At 37.9% G+C, this 19,648-nt stretch overlaps 1 protein-coding gene across 2 annotated transcripts in view; it reads right to left on the reverse strand.

The window, feature by feature from the left end:
* Window positions 1-19,648, reverse strand: part of TGFBR3 (transforming growth factor beta receptor 3) — a 113,259-nt gene that overhangs the window by 13,305 nt on the left and 80,306 nt on the right. For both annotated transcript variants that reach the window (XM_071750694.1, XM_071750693.1), the window contains 9 exons: window positions 16,538-16,706; window positions 15,028-15,175; window positions 10,377-10,566; window positions 9,353-9,678; window positions 8,548-8,697; window positions 6,569-6,700; window positions 6,140-6,307; window positions 3,135-3,434; window positions 2,214-2,331 (listed from right to left, as the gene is read on the reverse strand). In XM_071750694.1, coding sequence (XP_071606795.1) covers window positions 2,214-2,331; window positions 3,135-3,434; window positions 6,140-6,307; window positions 6,569-6,700; window positions 8,548-8,697; window positions 9,353-9,678; window positions 10,377-10,566; window positions 15,028-15,175; window positions 16,538-16,706 — 1,701 coding nt within the window. The remainder of the gene's footprint in view (window positions 1-2,213; window positions 2,332-3,134; window positions 3,435-6,139; window positions 6,308-6,568; window positions 6,701-8,547; window positions 8,698-9,352; window positions 9,679-10,376; window positions 10,567-15,027; window positions 15,176-16,537; window positions 16,707-19,648) is intronic.

The following is a 19,648-nucleotide window of genomic DNA, read 5'->3' on the forward strand; positions in this document are numbered from 1 at the left end:
AGGCACTTGTTAGTTGCTAATATGAACTCCTTTCCATGAACTGTTCACTTTTGCTGTGAAAGTTTCCACACTAAGCAAGAACCTCAACAATGAGACTGTTAGATTATTTCAAGAGCAGAACAAGTATTTCCTAGCTATATGCCTTTCATTTAAGTGGAGGGGGAGAGTGTGTGTGATCTACTGCAATAATGTAAGCAACTGAGCTTGTAAATAACAGAATTAGGAGAGGAGGAAGTTATTTCAATATACACTTTTGATTTCTATTATACTCAATGACAGTCATAAGCTTGTCTGAAGAAAAAAAAGATTGCAATGACCAGGTCCTTCTGACTTTTCAAAAGTGAAGTGAATGACTTCTACATTTGGCTCAGAGAGCAAACCCAATGGCAGTTGGTTCCCTTAAGATGGTTTTCAACGATGAAAGCTGACCTGTTTGCATGAGAGAAAATTAAGAACACCACTTCTGAGATGTAAATTCTCCTGCTCAGTAATGTGAACATGTATTATATATATTTTCCAAAGCTTAGGTTCACATAGCGGCCAACAATGGCATTTGGCTTTTTGGAAGGGGTCACTTGATTCACTGCAGAAAAACTGCACCCCAACAAAGCTACCTTGTTCCTGTGCCACTTTGTATTGTGTCTGAAAGCTGCGATATGCTGGGGAGATTTCCACCAAGCATCCCACAATTAGACTAAATCACCCACAATGCAACAAAATACTCTATCACGCTGTTGTCTTGTAACTAATCTTTATAAATGTAGCTTGTCTTTGCACACTAAGACCTTGTGCCTCTGACAAAGACAACATTCTGAGCAGAGCCCGAGATGGGAGCTGTGCACAATGCTCCACACATCGGAAGGGCAAGAGAGCTCAGAGTACAAGTCTGTTTATTGAAAGCTGAACTTCATTTGCAGGATTTACTCATTCCCCATAGAATAACCACTGGAAAAAAATGAGAGCTTTTCAAGAAGAAAGAGTGAAGAATCAGGCCCAAAGTACAGTTTTAATTATATCACATTGACAGATCAAATACTTGCCTTTATTTCATAGTGGATATGATCTGTATTAGCAAATTTATTAAAAAAAAACCCACAAAACTAAACATGAGCTGACTTGCAGAGCCAAACAGAAACAGTTGTTGCTGATGTTCGGTAGCAATGCTCTACAGTACTTTTAACTCTCTGAAGACTAAAAAGCAAACACTGCATAATGGAGGTCTCCAGAGGTTCCTTATAGCCCCTATCATTCTGAAATTCTGTGAAAGGACTTCAGATCCTCATCCTTCTGACACTCCCCAAAAAACATTTCAAAAGTCCAACAGCTTTGGACACAACCGGAAGATTCTGATGTGCACGTGGAGACACTAAAGCTTCTGATTAAACTGCTGTGTTAACACATGGCAGAAAGGATAACACACATACATTTTCTTTTATGAATGTATCAAAACATGACCGATGCGGTTGTCAGAGGGATTCACCAAGAAAAACTTTCAAATTAATTGAAACTGGGAAAACAGTTCTTATTTTTCATCACTCACAGGACATATTCTTAAGCCAGAGTACTGTCTCATGATGCAGTCTGGATTATCTCATAATGCTCCTCAGATTTTCCAGCTACTTCAACCAGTTAGTAGCCACAATCATGCATTTTTTTGCATAAAGATTACATAATCAAACAAGTCCCACTGAAGCAGAGCTAAAATACACTTGTGTATCTCATCTTTTGCTCTTAGAAGCTCAAGAGTCTAATGAGTCTCTCTCTACTGACCACAGCTTTGCTTTACAAACTTATCGGGCTCTAGCATCCTTAATACTTTGTAATTCCATTGTTCTATTCCTAAATAGGTATTTACAAGCACAATAAAGAAATGATACAGCAGGGAGCAGAGCACTGCCTTTAATCTCCATGCAAAGAGAAATTGCTGGAAGCTCCACTGCTATATTCATACTTCTGAAACCCATATTCTTTTCTCAATGCCTGACAAAACCATCCATCTCAATAAAGATGGTTAAAAAAACCACCAATGAACTGCCTTTGACAGATGACAACTGCCAGGGAAATGTGTAAATAAATAACATCTTTACAAATACAGTATCAACACATGATTATACAATGCCACATACTTGAAGTACCACCTTATTTCAAGCAGCTGTATGCTACACAATATGATATATATAGCTTTAGTAAATAATTCCAGCTAATTTTCATACCTTCTGGTTTTCCTTCATGTGTTATTACAAGGGGCTTTGTGAAGGTTTTTTTATTGTGCATCATGGCCAAGATCATTTCCACATTGAGAGAGGTGCAAGCTTCATCAGGAGGAATGCACTGCAAATGCAAATGCAAAAAAAGTTGTCAGTGTGGGACTAGAGACACCCATCTGCCAGGACAGCTCCGCCAGCTGCACAGTTACCTCATTATAAGTTTTATCCTTTATTATTTACCAAAAAGAGAAGAAAGCTTCCAAACGATCCCCATGCAATGTACTGACAAGGGTAATTCTTAGCAGAACTTCACAATGCAAGCTTTGCCTTCACTAAGGGTCCTCTAAACTTCACAATTTAACTTAACTTATAGTCATTATTTTATTTTAGTATAAATGTTTTTTAAAAATCTGCTAGCCAAAACTGTAGCCACTAATGTGTTGGTCAACAGTGACAAATCACTTTTAAAAAATACAGTTTAAGAGGGATGTGCATAAACCCCACAGTAAAGATAAATTCCAAAATCTTAGAACACATTAACAACTAAGTTACATCAATTTCCATTAGTTGCAGAGCAGGGTTTAGTGATTCTTTTTTGAAACAATCAGATTGCAATATTTGCTTATATTATGCATGTATTTGGAAATTAAAGCTGATGTTGTTTGTGCTTTGAATATGGATAGCAAAGATAAATCTGAAAAACTTGCACAGTAAAAAGCAATTTCTAATTATCCTAATGAAATCTTAACAGAAACTATATTCTGCAAAACACATAGCATTGCAACTCTTATCAAAATTTTGAGCCTAGACATACCATGTTTATTACATCAATTTCATAGAAAACTGTTTATTCTCCTGAAAGTTCATATTTAAAAAATATCTTATTTTCATCTAAATCAGAAGTTTAGACTTCAAGAAATTACTAACCTTTGGCAGTCCTTGATTATCTTTGTCTTTATTTGTACACAAAGTCAACTCACAGTGAAGAAAGAGCAGTGAGATGTTGAACATTGGTTTAAACACAAAGCTAAATCTTTTTTTGTCCTTCTGTGCATGAGGTATTGGAAAGTTCACCCTCTCAATGTTGTAGAATTTAACAGATTCATCTTTAGGACAAATGTTTTCTATGATGGTGTAGTCAGACATTCTATCTGGATTTGAAAACGGGGAAACAAAGCATGTTTGAATGGCAAAGCCCAAGGATCTGTCAGCTTTAGTCACAGACACCTGCATTAAAAAGAAAGAGATAGTAAGATCTCAGAAATGACATTTTTAGTTCACATTTCATTAACATTTTCAAAAATTTTTTAAGCAGTTTTCCACTGCTGCTTCCAATCTGAACTAATTTGAAGGCTGGATGCTAAGGGTAGGCTGTCAAAGTGAGAGACAGAGAATCTGTGGTTTCAAACCCAGCTGTTTAATAGCCTCGCAGTGAATAGATACAGCAATCCCTTATCTTTCCAACATCAGATAAAAAAACACAGCCCAGATCAGACATATAGTTAATGACTGCTGCTGCTACCTGAGATGGCACTGCTTTGCCCAGACACAAAGCAGAGATGTATGGAAGTCAATTACTAATTCCATGTCTTTGTATCTCTTTGAAACTTTATTGAGAAAGAAGAAGAAGAAAAAAAGCACCAAGATGCAACAGAGAACCCACCCCCAGCCAGGGGAGGAATGCAGAGGCAGAGGAGAGGTCATGGTCTGATGTGTGGGTGGCATTCCTGGACTCAGAGGGCAGAGGAGCCTTCTAAAAAGCCATAATTTCTTATGAAATGATCCTTTTAATTTATTGTAGGTCTGAAATTCATGTTCTTTTATGAAAAATAATGAAGACTGCAAACTTTCAGGGCACCGATGTTGTTAAGGTAGACTGGAATGCAGACAATGCTACAGAATAATTAGGAAAAATTTTACATGGATTTTGTAAGAAATGAAGCATGTTGGTCTTAATAAATATAAGTGTTGTGTCTAACCATTAACACTGTCTGATGAAAACAATTTTACAAGCAATAATTTCCTTAGTAGAAGAAATGTGCCTTAAATGCATGCTTATCCTTATGTGCTGCTTGTATATTTAAGGAAAAGACTGCCAGATCTTCCTGTGGTATATACAGAAATTCTGGATGCTAAGAGTCATGCAGTGGATAGAGGCATTTCTTATTTTTTCTCTCCCCTATGTGAGCAGCAATCAAACTAGAGACGAAGAGATGTGCTGAACAATCTAAGGAAGAAAGACCATCTTCTGAAGTAACATAAATAAAAACTGATGAATGGAAGTCAAGCCATAGACACTGAAAGATAATCAAGCTGATGGTGTTAACTAGTTTTAAAAGATTATGGCAAGGAGAACAGGCATACTACAGTATCATGGAACACCATCAAGTAAATAAAAGGATGAATAATATCTCAAGAATTAAAACTACAGGATAAAGCTGAGATCAAAATAGGTTGAGATCATGAAAATGAGAGCAAAGAAAATAATGCCAAAAGATTCAAATACAAAAAACATTTTTACAGAGAAGGAAAAGGGAGATACAGAGTTCTTAAAGATTATGACCTAAGCAATTTATTCACCAAAACCAAAAATATATTTGTTAATAAGAGAAACAAAACAGAAAAAAAATTTTAAAAATAACAAAAAAGTGAATAAACAAAGATTTCCGTCAGCTAAAAACATAAAAACAGAGTCACAGAAGCTGAACACTGATACAGGTTTTCCACTGTGCAAGAAGGATAAACAGAAACAAAAAGATTTCTGCCAGAACAGGTGATGAAGAAATCAGAACATCAGTCTGAATAAACAGCTCCAGAACCAGAGGGCTCAGAGCCAAGAGGATTCATCCCAGACTGCTGAAGGAAGCAGACAGTTTTATACAAATGGAAAAAACCAAAAGAAGAGTGCATCTTTTTATAAATATATTCTTAACTGAGCAGGACATGCTGTCTTTTTGCTTAAACTACTTTAAGTTCTTTTTATTGGGTAAGAGAATGAGGAAGAACCACAGCATACTGAAGCAACAAAGAAAACTGTACATCTGTCAAATAGGCACTCTGTTAATGTGCAAATGGGCTTACAAAAAGGAACTAACTTGGGCAAAAGAAACATGGCATAGCACTGTTTACTTCTGTCAATTCACTCAGTTTCCTGGTCTGAGAAGCCTATTCCTTGATTTACTCATTTAAAAATTGTGGATACTATTTCATTGCCAGTGTTGTATTTATTAATGCATACTATAATTTAAAGATGCAAAATTCTGTTATTGTGACTATCTTCAGAAATACTGAATAGTGGTTTGGAATTCCCCAGATTTCATAGATACCACAAGAACATGTGGAAGTATCACCAAGTCCAAACACACCTGAAGCTGAGGGTATCTGCCTGTTGACTTTGCCAGGTTTATTTATCTAAAGCTGTTTGATCTCTTGTGTCACAAGACTCAAAAGGACTGCAACTTGTGTTTGTAAATGGATCAGAGCAAGATCAGAATCTGTATTAACTTTGTAACACCAGAACACAAGCATATGGAGGACAGACACTAGCAACCAGTTTTTGCATGTCTACGTCTTTTAGATGAGGTTCAGCCATATTACCAATAAACTCTGAAATTGTCATCAGGAAATACCACTCCAGAGTAAGAGCTCAGAGACCACTTCAGGTTCTGCACAGAAAAGCAGACGTGGCAAGAATGACCACTGTACCTTGTAGTTAAGGTAATGCATTTTGCAAGAATCCTTTTGGTTTTGACTCAAAACATTGTCCTGCTTTTAGCCCACAGTTTCTGTTCTCTGCAGCCAACTAAGAACTTACCTGTCTGCCTAAAAAGCAACTGCACACCAAGACCTTTCAACTGACAGGAACAAATTTGACCCAGATGCATGGCATTGCAAAATGTTTCCGTTAGTTTTAGCTTTTTTCAGTTTATTACCTCCACGTATACTGGTCCATTCTCAGCAACAGAGAAGAGTCCTTGGGAGGGAGCAAGGAACAGATCTGTTTTGTACAGCTCCATGTTGAAGGTCACATTGGTGATGTGTGGTTCAGGAGGCCAGAAGATGCCTCTGTCATCCTCTGGCTGCTTAAGTGTGCAATTGAACTGAAAACAAACAAACAACAATACAGATACACTCAGAGTCAGGAGGGGCAGCTGGACAGGAATAAATTGGAATGCACTCTATAAGGGCCCACCCACATTCCACCTGCTTAGTGGAAATCTTCAACAGGATCACAAAAAATAGAAGTGGCAAGAAACGTGTTAAAAGACAAAGTAATTGCTATACAATTAATGTAATTTATGTGAAGTGCATAGTACAATAGGGGTGTCCTGTTGTCAGGTACAAAGTGGACAGTAACATACCGCTATTTCAGGCCAGCTTGAGAAAGCAACATCTCCCTCGTCAGCATCCCCTGGAAATCCATTATCACCTGATTCCATGTCATCATCATCAAAGCCACTGCTTTCAGCTGGTGATGACAGCTGAATGACAATCTGCACAAAAGGCATTGCAAATGCATAAAATTAGGTGATAACCAAGCGCTCTCACTTCATGGTTATTATTTTCATCTCATTTCAGAACAATACAAAGACCAAGGAAGTGCACCAGCTAAGCAGATCTTGAAAGCATGTCTTAAACAGCCTCGTGCTGTGCATGTAAACTATGCAGGTTATACTTAGAGAACTCTCTTCAGGGCTTTTTTTTATAGAATTCAGAACCATCAAAGACAACAGCCTGGGTGCTTGTGTCTGAATAAGCAGCCCTGCATTTCCATTCTATTTTTAGTATTTCTGTAACCAACACTGCAAAAAGAAGTGGCATTCTTCAATGATTTTTTGCAACTTACAGTCTTTAAGGCACTCATTGAAATCCTTAGGGTGTAAAGGACCAGATGGGGGAACAATCATTAAAGGATTTTCTCTTCTGTCATTTGCATATTTTTTTCAGAAACATACACCCAAAAACATGACACCCCTTTACCCATTTTCCCCTTCTTTGTTTTTCTCTGTATTTCCTCCCCTTTGTTTTTTCCTCCTCTGCACACTTCTCGATTTCATTCCCTGACAATTCCTGGTTTTGTTTTCCAGTGTTCTGCACTTTGATTCTTCTGTAAACCCTGCAGCTCCTCAGCTGATTCCCGCCCTTCGAGGACTTCATCTTTGTTTTCCTGGATGTAGACCAACTGCTAAGAAGTTACATATACATTGTTTGATGCTCCCCTGACAGGTGTTTATTTTTCAGGAGAAATGCTCCCAAATTCGGAAATATACCATACATGTTTCAGAGTTTAAGTGAGTAGCTAAGACTAGCAAAAGACATGATGGATAAAGGAGAGAAGAGGAGGCAAACACCCATTTTAATTTGGGGCATAACAGAATATAGGGACAATGACTCAATATACTTGACCTTGAAGGTCTTTTACAGCCTAAATGATTCTATGAGGGTTATATAAAGAGATGGTTCTGTGACAGTATTTAGCTCCAGACTTGCGCTCTTCTGTAGTTTGGACATTTTGTCTTGTTTTGGGACTGCTTATAAAGTTAGGTGCTCCAGACTTGCCAGCACAGAATGCTTTTAACCAGGTAAAGTCAGATCAGACTGCCTTAGTTGTGTTTGGGTTGGACCACAGGCTTTCCATCATTTGCCATAATTGCTTCTACATACTGGAAAGCTCAGGAAGAGAAAGATGTCCTTAATTCCAAACCCAGATTAGCTATAGTGTACTGAAGCTTAGAAGCTTAGCCAGCCTGGGAAGCTCAGAACCCAAGTGGGCAACCTTTCATCATCACTCATATATAAGTACTCAAGAAATGTTCCTAAAACGTGTACATCAACTGATAGCAAATATGAAAACAAATTATCAGAGAAAAGCATGCACAGATAATGTCTTTTCCTCGCATTTTGAAACCTGCTTTCATACAGTTTCAGAAGAAAAAAATTCACCTAACATAATTCAGCATATGGATTAAGTAGTATTAGCTTTGTGTAATCACAAAACTTCATTCCTATTTCTCTTTACAGTTACATAGTACTGCTTATGTATGGATACATCAAAACTGCATAGGAAAAGCTGGTGCAACATCTTGGAGACTGGTACATATGGCCCCCAATGTGCAGCCATGCAATTTGGTAGAAGCAGTTAAGTCCAGCTCCTCCTTTTTCCACCTGTCTGACCACAGAAGCACACTGAATGTGCAGCCTTCTATATCCTTGGCTGTAGATGCATCTGGGTTTGAATGAGACAGGAAAAGATCAAGATTTTTTGTAAAACTAAATCTCACTAAAATGGCTTCCTACAATACACAGCACAGAAGGTGGGTCCTCATTTTAAAATACTCACAGAGTTAAAATAAACGATCTTGTTCAAGATATATGCTGTCTGAGTCCCACATTTGTTCAGGGAAGACTCCAAAATGAAATGGGTATCATTCATCCTGGCTTTGCAAGAGTGATCCAGCAGTGAGAGTTCTGTCCTTGTGTAGCCGCTGGCCTGAAACAAAGGCACTTTGTAAGTGTCTGTAAGTGTTAGGCTCTTGCTACAAGTGCAGCTCAGAATAGTGCTCATGATTGCTGGTTGAAGGAAGTAAAGTTAATTGTACAGATATCTAGGGAAGGTCACTCTCAAAATGTCATTATACATGAGAGATAGGAAGTAAATGTAACATGGAACAAAGACAACAGCAGGTTCATTATTAATCTGCTGATAAATAATGCCGACTCTGTTTGGTCTGAAATGAACTAAGAATGCTGCCTATACCAGGCTCTTTTCCATGATGCAAATGGACAAAAGCAACCTATCAAGTGGTAGATGGTAAAGACATATCTATGCAGGTCTCACAAAGCTATCAAAAGCAGCTTTTTTTTACTCTGGACATTAAAAACTCAGACTGATGATTAAGCATTGCAATTTTTTCACATAACCAACTCTGCAAAGCTTTAATCAGAAATCCCTCTACACAATACTAGATAGTTGGAAAGAAGAAACATGATCCTGAATTATAGCAAGGAATATTCACGGTTGGTGGTTCCCTCACCAATTTTGGAGGGTTGGGTAACTGAAGAGCTCAGGATGTTTATTTTTTCAGTTAAAACACAAATCAAATGGCCTGCCCAAAAAGCCTGCCCAAATTTGAGATCACACCAACCTGCAGAGAGTCTTTTTCTACAGCTACTGTCATGACTTTGTCATCACACTTTATTGACAGGGCCACATCAGCACTACCCTGAACCTCTTCAGGTTCTTTATGTTTTGAAAGGGAATGCCCAAAGCCATGATTTATTAATGTATCCATGGAATCACTGGATGGGAAGATTCCTTCTCCCACTGTGTCATGTCTTCCTCTGTTAATGTGAAAAGGAAAAGTCAGGCCATCACTTAATGCAGGATTCTTTGGGGCAGGCAGTGGATTAGCACCCAGCAATTCTGTCAGCTCTGGAGGAAGGGAATGGTCTTCTTCATCATTCATCTCTTCTACAAAAAAACAAACCCAAAAACATTTGTTATTTGATAATCTTCTGCAATGTTGATAGGTACAATTTTTGTTGAAAAAAAATAATCAAAGGAAGCCCTTGAAGGACATTGTGAGCAGAATTCTTTGTACTTATTAGGTAACTACCTTCCTCTAAACAAATGTTTACTTAATTGTCTCAAGGAAACGGTATGCTCACACTTTTGGAAAAAAAAAAGAAAGTAGAAATCAAAACTGGATTTATTATCTAACAGGATACTCAACTGCTGAAGTCCATTCCAGTGGACACTGAGCATGGGCAGCTACTACAACAGGTGAGCAACCTGGTCTAGCTGGAGGTATCCCTGCCCACTGCAGGAGGGTTGGGACTAGATGATCTTTAAGGCTCCTTCCAACCCAAAACATACTATGATTTTATGACTACGGCTTGTGAGTTCAATAAAACATAACCACTTCACTCTACAAACATATCAGGAAATAACACAACTTGCCAGGACTCTTCTGATAAGAGCCACTGATTTTTTATTTTTTAAAATCAGTATTCACAGATACTACCAGAATTCTTGATGATGAACAGTGAAAGTAGTACAACCCCCAACAACAAAGCTTCGAATTGAGGAAGTACCTTTCAAATAATCATATCCCTGGAAACACCAGATATACTATTTTCTAGATGCTAAAACTTAGTCTTCAAGCTTACCTGTATCTTCAAGTTGCAGATGAAATCTGTTAGCAACAGGGGCTTTTGTGTAGGAAGTAACTGGACTATAGTTATGCTCGTAAGCCCACTTGATCAAACTCTCATGTGATGAGGGAATATCAGGTATTACTGATTTAGTCATAGTCATGGATCGTTCTGTTTCTTTTCCAAAACCAATACTATTTGATGTCTGCAAACAAAGAGAAGCTTGGTTTGTGATTAGCCAGTCAACAATAGTTAAAATGGAATAGTGACACTGATTACACATGATTTTTACTCTGTTTTACTTTTAAATAACAGCAAATGGAGAACTGGGAAATAAAACAAATTCTGCCATGTTAGGCACAGAACTCCTGCACCCTTGGAGTAGAGCCCACCCTTCCTCCCAGCCTGCTGTACAATAAATCAAGGTAGTCAGAAGCTGTTAATCTCTAGATTAATAAACTAGACAAAGACATTTATAGCCATTTGTTTAATGCCCCATTCTCTTCAAAACTGAGTTGAAACAACTTTTGTGAAGTGAGGTGAACTCAAGATGACAACTGATATTTCAAACATCCCCTTCGTTTCTTTGGTTAGAGCATTACTTAAGCTACATAAGGGAAAACCTTCGCTCAAATGAACATTACTGAAAAAGGGAAAACATAGCATGCTTATGAAATAGACCTGATACCAGCTAAAGCTCTAAAGTCAGCTGGCACCAAGGACAGTCTGGGCTTCCCTGAGTAAGCTTCATACTAGAAATGTTGTGTGCTGCCTGCATAATGCTGTGTATGTTAAATGGGACTGAATGAAATGCTCAAGGGAGTGATAGTGAGAGCACACACATTTTTGGAAGGATAAGCTACCTAAAAGACAACGTACACTTTCTGAACATCGATAAAATTTATAACAATAAAACAATATTTAACAATGTCAGTTTTATATATATATATCAATACAGCAAGCTCATAAATACACTTGCAGACCTCCTAGATTTTGTTATTAAATAATTAGAGATAACAGCTAATCAGAGTTGACCATGGAATACAAATGAGTCACACAGTCAGTCATCATTCAGTTTACTGAAAAATGGTTTTGAAAAAAAAACAACAAATTTTCTTATTCACATGGGGAAATCAAAGAAACATAACAAACACTCCTAGCTGTTAGAAGGGCAGTCAGAAAATATTCACTGGTACTACACTTTAACTTGCTTTTCAGTGATTGACATCTTAAACATGTATTTGCATAAAGCCAAATACATATATATATGTATATCTCTGTATGTCTTTTTACATTTGCAACTTTACTATTATCACTGTAACAATCACATCAAGGACTACAGAACAAGACTAAGAACATCCAGACACCAGGAGACACATGCATGATGACCCACTTTTCAGTTACTTCTGCAAGGAAATTGAACTGCACCTTCTGTATACAGATGATATCACTGAATGCTCTACAACACTTATTTCCATGCCTGATTATCTTCTCCATCATATAGGCAGCTTATGAACAAGTCCTAACTCTCTTTCACTCTAGAACATCAAAAGATTTAATACCCTGATCTCTTTTGCCCAGGTCAATTTTAGACAGTGGTCCTATGACCTGCTACCCAGTGTCACAGAGCTCAGCAGCAGTTCTTTACTTGACCTCAGTAATGGAGCTTCTGAACAAAGATGTGACTAAAGCTCATAGAGAATCCTGATGAAATGGCATAATTTACATCTGTTTCCCTCCCATCATTTCTTTCTAATGATCCAGTTCAGCATCCTTAATATACAGCTTCAAAATTGAAGTGAAAGAAATTTTAGGTGCAAAGTGTCCGGTTTGACACTTTTTTAACCAGTTATCAATGACCAGCAAAGGCCATTGAAGATAAGAAACAAAAAGGAAACATGAAGTATCCCAGCTTTAGTACCTTATTACTGTTTTGGATCAAACAATCTTTTATTTTGCAAGGGATACAAATGTGAACATGATTAACATGATTTATCATATTTTCATATTACCACATAGCTTTGACTGGTTGGAATTATTATGCTACCCCAACTTTGCTGCATCTCCCTCTCTGCTTTCCTTTTTTTTTTTTTTTTTTTTTTTTTTTGTCACGAGGAGACAGCTGAATAAATATTATCTCAAAACTCTACTGTCCTAGCTAGCACCTGACCATTTCCAGGGCTTGTTTATACCTCTCTACTCCATGCTGAGCCTTTAAATGTTCAGTCCTGCAACACCTCAATGTTACAAAACCATGCAAATGGCTCACAGGAATACCTTCCTTCACTTGCCTGCCCTGCCAACACCTTCACACATGGTGTATGAAACCAGGCAATCAGAGCCACCTACTAACCCACTCAGAACAGAGAGGGACCATTTCAGAAACTATTGGGGAGTTCTCATGTAAAGAACAGTCCCTCCAAGCTTTTGAAAGCATTGCAGGCTTGATTTGTGCATTTCACATCTCTCAGTCTTTGCCCCTCGACACACTTATTTTTTTTCTGTAATTTCACTTCTTTGTCCAGTGTAGCTTTGTAAAAGGACACCAAATCCAAAGGAAGCAATGTCAGTGGCAGAGACTCCTCCAGTACTGAAAGGTACAAGCACTGCATGAGGGCTGATGTAAGGACAGACTGCAAACAGCATATTTTGTGCAATTGCTTTGTCTCATCTATTCCCATTTTACTTGGTTTTGTGTCCATCCTCTTTCAGAGTTTCAATAAACATAGCAAGCTGGGAGATGAGCTAGATGACCTAGAAAGTATTTTTCATTTTTTTGTTTATGAACTTAGACCTTAATAATTCTCAGCCCTGGGTCTGAGGCAGCTTTGCACTAACCTTTCCCTCTCTGTTTGCCAATCCCCTCAAGAAAATTCTGATTCGTACTGAGGGCAAGAAGTTAGGAAAACTGAAGTGCATGGAACTGATTCAAGTAATAAAAAGAACATTGTGAAACATTACCTAATTGTTTAGTAATGTTTTTATGCATTGTCTAAATTTGGGCTTAGAAAGGCCTTCAGCCTAATAGAGATATGAACGAATCCTAAATGCTGGATGTAAAGGCTTTTTAATCACATGGGGGTGGCTTTAGCTCCCTCCCAAGCCCTCTTATAAATGAAGGAGAACAAACACACATTCAGAAAATGAAGTATTTGTATAAATGAAACATTATAACAAACAGTTACTCACAAATCCTTGCATAAATATGAGAAGTCTTTTATATATTGACATTTACATATATAGTATTATGTTCTTTTTTGTTAATCTAAATAAAATGTTACCTTCTACCATTCATTTACAGAAACAATTTTAACTTACACTTTTCACTTACACTTTCAATAATTATTAAGAAAAACTTTTAAAAGAACAGTAGCATTGCTTTTCTAAATTCAAGTGTAGCACTTGAGACATTTTGAAATCTTCTACAGTTCCTCTTCCTGAAAATTCATCACATATAAGTCAAGAATGTAAAATATGGTACTTTGGTTATCTCCAAGAATGAATCAAACCAATGTACCATTCTCTATCCTGAGAAAGTAGGGATTTAGGACTAAAGACACAATGGTAAATTTATGTAAATTATGGTAAATTTAAGTAATAGCAAGGCAAGTGTTGTTTCTTGCCCTTTTCCTTACAAGCATGGAAATCCTGGGCACCTAACCTTGATTTTTCTTTTTAAAGGCTGACTATTTAGAACCTACAGAATGACCAGAACATCCTTTCCTGTCTGTAAGATTAAGATGCATCAGGGATTAAAAGAGAATGTCATCTTCCACCATAGAAAACTTTTCCATTCAGTCTTCCTAGCAACACCATAAGTAATTTCCTTTTATTTCTCTTACTGTCAAAATTTAGCATGAAATCCTGCCTACCAGTCTGCCCTCTGATGAGATTTAGATCAAACCACCTTTGGATCCTGTCAGAATTGCCCTTGCATGTTAAAAGGAGAAAGCTACTAAGCAAAGTTAAATTCTTATAGAAACAGAAAGTGGGAATTTACCTGAACAAACATTTAGCTCAACTGCACAACGTGCTCCTAACTCTTCACTTCATACAGAAACAGGCTATACATTTAAAGGCTGCAAACAAAGCTTTAGAGAGCTTAGTTTTAACTTTTAAAAAACTTATTATTTGCAGTCTAAAGAGAGGCAGGGTCAGTTGGACCAAAGACTTCCTGGGGACAGATGTACTGGCAGGAAGAGGGCTTAGAGAGTACTACAATCACAGGGAGTAAAAAAGTTTCCACTTCTAAAGGGGTGTGGGCATGTGCCACATATCTAGTATTATCCATTCTGCACTCATAGGCATCTTTCCAACCTCTGAGATGAACCTGCAGATCCACTCACCAAAGTAATAGTAAAACCAGAAATGAACATCCAACTCTGTGCTTAGGGTACTTCAACAAATGTTGAAAAGACATAGGCCCTTGCACTAACCACTGGGCTTCTTCAATATGCTGGTCAGTTTAATAGCCCACATATTAAAAGTTAATGAGAAAAAATACATAGTTTTTGTATTTACTCCTTGAAATGTAGTAATAATTTAATATAGAGCTCAGAGAGAAAACACTCAGAAATCTTTATGCTCTAGCACTGTATCACATTTAAATGGATTCTATACTGTTTCAGTATGGTGACACTCAAAAAATAAAGGTGCCTTAACTTACAATCACTTCGAGCTTTCCCTGGACATCGTGTGACTTGATAACCCAGTTGACAGACTTTTTACACTTGAGGATAAGTACAACGTCTCTGACGAGTTTGGCGCCTGGTTGAGATGGTTTAATGTCAACAATTATATCCACCTGGAAAGTACTGTATGTGGAAAATAAAGAGAAAGTTAGACCAGAATGCCAGAAATTTTCAGCTATCAACCTTCTTCCAATCCATCATATTTCCACTGTCTGGCCAGCTGATTAAAATGCTGGAGATTATCCCGGGCAACACAACATGTGCTAAACAGATTGTTATTCCACATATGCTTAAATAATTTTGCACAACAGTAGAAAGAAAAACTTCTTAGAAATAGAATATTTCTGTTTCTTGTTTACAAGTGTGCTACTCATTTCAGAGTAGGTTAGTTATATGCCTAGCAGTTTGCTTTACAAAGTGAATATTGTTTTCTTATTTTCCTGTGACAGCACCTAAATATAGCTGTTTCAGTTTCCTCTGGTTATAACTGTATTAAAGTTCAAAATAATATCTTAAAAAAAGCAAACAGACAAATTAAGCAGGTTAATAAAAAAAAATGCATAAATACTATATTGGGGAATATCTCTGCCTAGGCAGTTAAAATGTGGAAATTACTTCACTTAGAATCTTGCGTGTGTTGAGGAACTAAGCCATGCATTCAGTTTCCAATACTTCTGGATATATACTTACTCTAAAAAGAAAAGAAGGCAGATGTCCAGCCTACTGCTTGCTGGAAAATAGATGATCACTATCCAAATTTTCAAGATCTCAGTAAAATAAGTAGAGCAAATGGGTTTCTACTCATCAATAATATCTTATTGTGCAAAATATTAATTCAACAGAAAATCTTTTACTTTCAAACCATCATATGGGGCATATATCATAAGAACGTGCTCAACCCCAAGCAACAGGTTTCAACTAATATTTTGCACTGTGACTTAGTGTATTTTGGGACCTTCATTTTCACCTCCTGCATGCCTAGCTCAGCTTCTGTGTGTTTCTTTGTGGATACAAACTTTGTAAAGGTAGCTGTGGATAACACAAAAATCTAAAACAAGAGGAACTTAACTTACTACTTTTTTTTACTTTAATAACATACCATTTAAAAATTTTGCAGTCTTATCATCTGAAAACCAAATTCCTATCACACTGTTAGCTACAGCCAAAAGCCCAGAGGGCCTGAAGACAGGGCTGTCATTGTTTAATACTGTGAGGGACTTCAAATGATGTTGATATCACAGAGGAGAGCTCTGTTCAGGATAGGGCTGCAACTCACATAACACAGAGGCAGATAATTTAGGCTTATCTACTCCACTTCCACTACATCTCACCACTTCCTTACTTTCCCAATGCTGCTAGGCAAAAATATTCTCAGACTCTGGGTTCACCATCTTTCTATGAGCTAGATTTCTTGATTTTCAACAGGCAGGTGAGGTCTTTAGCTCTGATTTCAAACAGATTTAGTGCATTGAGATAATACTTTACCTGATTGGATTGGAATTTGGAGTGATGAGTTCAATGATATGAACTTCTCTTTCCTGGACTAAGTTAGACATAAGGCACCCCTCTGCTGTTTTGGGCTGTAAGTATCCCGCAAGGTAATTTAAAGAGAGAAAATTCTTTTCTATGATGCATGAGGGAGGAAAAACTTGATCTGGAGGTGGAGAAAAAAAAAGAAAACATACGCACCTTTACGCATCAAGCTTACATGAATGTTTGCATTGCACATACTTCAATATAATTTATGACAGTCTCTTGGCTAAAAGGTCTATCTATTGTCTATCATAAGCACTTATGACAAATCAACATAGCATTAAAAGGCCATCACTGTTACAACAACACAGCACATCTCAGATGGAAAATACATACTTCTAAACTGAACACTTTCTACTTATGGATTTAAATATTTAATGAAAATAAAAACCCTACAAAGAGAAATCTGAAAACAACTCTGAAGCAAAATACATGAGTATCTTTCTGAATTAATTAAATGCATGTAGTTTCTTACACCTTTAAAAAAGATTTCTTTCTTTTGAAATTAACTCATAGAAAACATGATCAATTTCTTCTCTCTTTTCAAAGTGCTTTATTCTTGTTACTACAAACTTATTATATTTTAAAAATAACAGTATTTTCTGTTTCCTTACTCAATATATTTTCTTATGGGTCTAGAAATACCTCAGCTCTCTTGTGCATGGGAAACAGCATAGCAAGAAAAGGATGAAATCAGTTGTTGCTATTAAGCCTGACCATAACATCCATAACTGAAATTATGAAAGTTTAAGAGCAGAGAATATATCTTTCTTATAGTTCTAACTGCCTAGGTATCATGGGCATCGGCTGGTACACAATGATAAAAAAAAAATTAAAAAATAGTCACTTGGTATGAAGTCCCCATGCACAGCCTACATTGCTGTATCTCAGAAAGCAGTATTTCCATTGAAAAATAAGAATACCTCATATTTCTGAGATAACTTTACATATGAATAGAAGGACCAAGGATCATGTTCAAAGACAAAGTCCTGTAAGAATATAATTCCAAATAGTTGGCTCTTTGACCTTTGCCTTACAAAGAAGGATTTCCTACTAAGGTCACTAGCAAGATAAAAAACAGAAAAAAATAATGCATTATGTGTGCAAAACTGTGGATGATCTCTTAAAATCTGAGCTAAGACCACTGTTACCATTCAGTCCCTAAATGAGAGCTGAAATTGCACCCCTAAAGAGCATTTGTGCGAGGTACGAAACTGCAGAGAGGCCAGAGATGCCTGTGCCCCCGGCCACTGCAGAATCAATTAGGGGCGTTTCTTCTCCTGATCTTACACAAAGTAGTCTTTGAATATTAACCTTGCTGTCTTTCCTATAGAATCTATGAAAGCTGCATGAGGCTGTTACTATTCATACTGCACAAGCAAATCATTCCTCTAACATCTGGTATGTGCCCTGGCAGATTAGCCTTGAACACAGCTGCAGTTCTGCCAGCTCCTCCCACAGCTGCACAGAACGGAAAATGATCCCAAATGGTCTGCACTGAACTCGAATTTATATATTTATATCCATACATACATGCAGACACAGAGATACTAGGTATTTGCTCCTGAGCTGCCATATAACACAAATCAAACCATAAAATAACAGCCTGTGAGTGTGGATAATTACCACACGTGCTGTTGTTTGCCGCTGCTTAGAACTTGGTTCCTGGTCCTGGACCTTCCATTAAAGGAAGGAGCTGTCTGGAGCTCTCAAGAACCACTGCTCTCACCACCCCCAGCACCAAGGCTCCCCAGCATGGGCCTCTGCTCTACAGCACGCTTTTCCTCTGCAGCTGATTTTAACCCTGTCACTGGCTATTTGATTTACACATTCACTTCCCCCCTCACCGATGTGTATTTACTCTCATCCGTGCCAGTCAGCAAGATCTGGGCTGGAACAGAAAAGAGGATCCATTTCATCTTTCTTTGGTCACTGCACTACTTTTCTTTCTTAGTTTCAGGACTGTCTACTTACTTTAGAAAATGACTGCAGGTGCCTGCAATCAATTAAAAACCTAACTAAACCAGCCAACAATCAGTCAGTTTATGGACCCTGTGCCTCTCTAATCTCCACAGACTCCCAGTATGGAATCACAGGCAGTTTGCCTGCAACACCCTCAGTGGAAGGTCTCTGGCCAGCAAGCCCAGATGCCGTGAGGCCCCACTTTTCAGAAGGCACTCGTGGGGCTGTGGGTAGCAGCCAGCAGCCGCCTTCCCTTGGCCTGTGCCAGGCTGCTCAGATGAAGATGCATCCAGATTGCACACTGGGATCTGTAGTTTCTGTGGGCAGCACCTCCATTTTGCAGATGAGGACAGACATTGTCTACTGCATTTCACACAAATTAGGTGTCATTCACAGGTTCTTGGGTATCCCAACTTAAAATCATTAGGAGGTTTTTGTAAAAATGAGCACTGTTAGTCAGGTATTACTCTCCAAGACATGCCCTGGGCAGCACAAGTTTGATTCAGCAACAAAAATCCCATCCAATTAGAGCTTGCCTTTTTAAGTCCCAGATGGGTATAAATGAGGCTTTGGGGATTTTCTTCAGCCACTCTGATGATGTGGCTTCTTCGTGTGTATTTTGCTGTTTACCAGCCCTTAGTATGATGGAGATCAGAACCACAGCTGACATTTAATGGCAAGGTATGAGCAGGGAAGGGGTTGCAGTGATCTCTGGAGGGAGGGTGGGAGCTCTCAGCAGCACTCAGGAACCACAGGTCCAGACTGACTCAATGCAATCATCTGCATTGCATTAAACCAAGCAACTCTGGTGTGCAGGATACGTGCACAGGGTACAAAGTCAGAGTCAGGACTGAACCTTCAGCTTCTTCCAGGACAGCAGAAGTGTGTTACTGTCTGTAAACAGGCTGGACATTTCCCACTCTGTATTTTGCTATGGTTGACTATAGGTTTGTTTGTTTGTTTGCTTAAAGAAAACAAAAAAACCAAGAAAAAACTCCCAATGTTTGTTGCTTTTTTTCATATTTAGCTAAGAAATGTCTTGAAATTAGGCTCTCTCCAGGCTAGCACACCTGCCCTGGATTTAATTACGTAACATTTCTC

The sequence above is a fragment of the Heliangelus exortis genome, chromosome 8 (genome assembly GCF_036169615.1).
Source record: "Heliangelus exortis chromosome 8, bHelExo1.hap1, whole genome shotgun sequence".
In the NCBI taxonomy this organism is placed as follows: Eukaryota; Metazoa; Chordata; class Aves; order Apodiformes; family Trochilidae; genus Heliangelus; species Heliangelus exortis.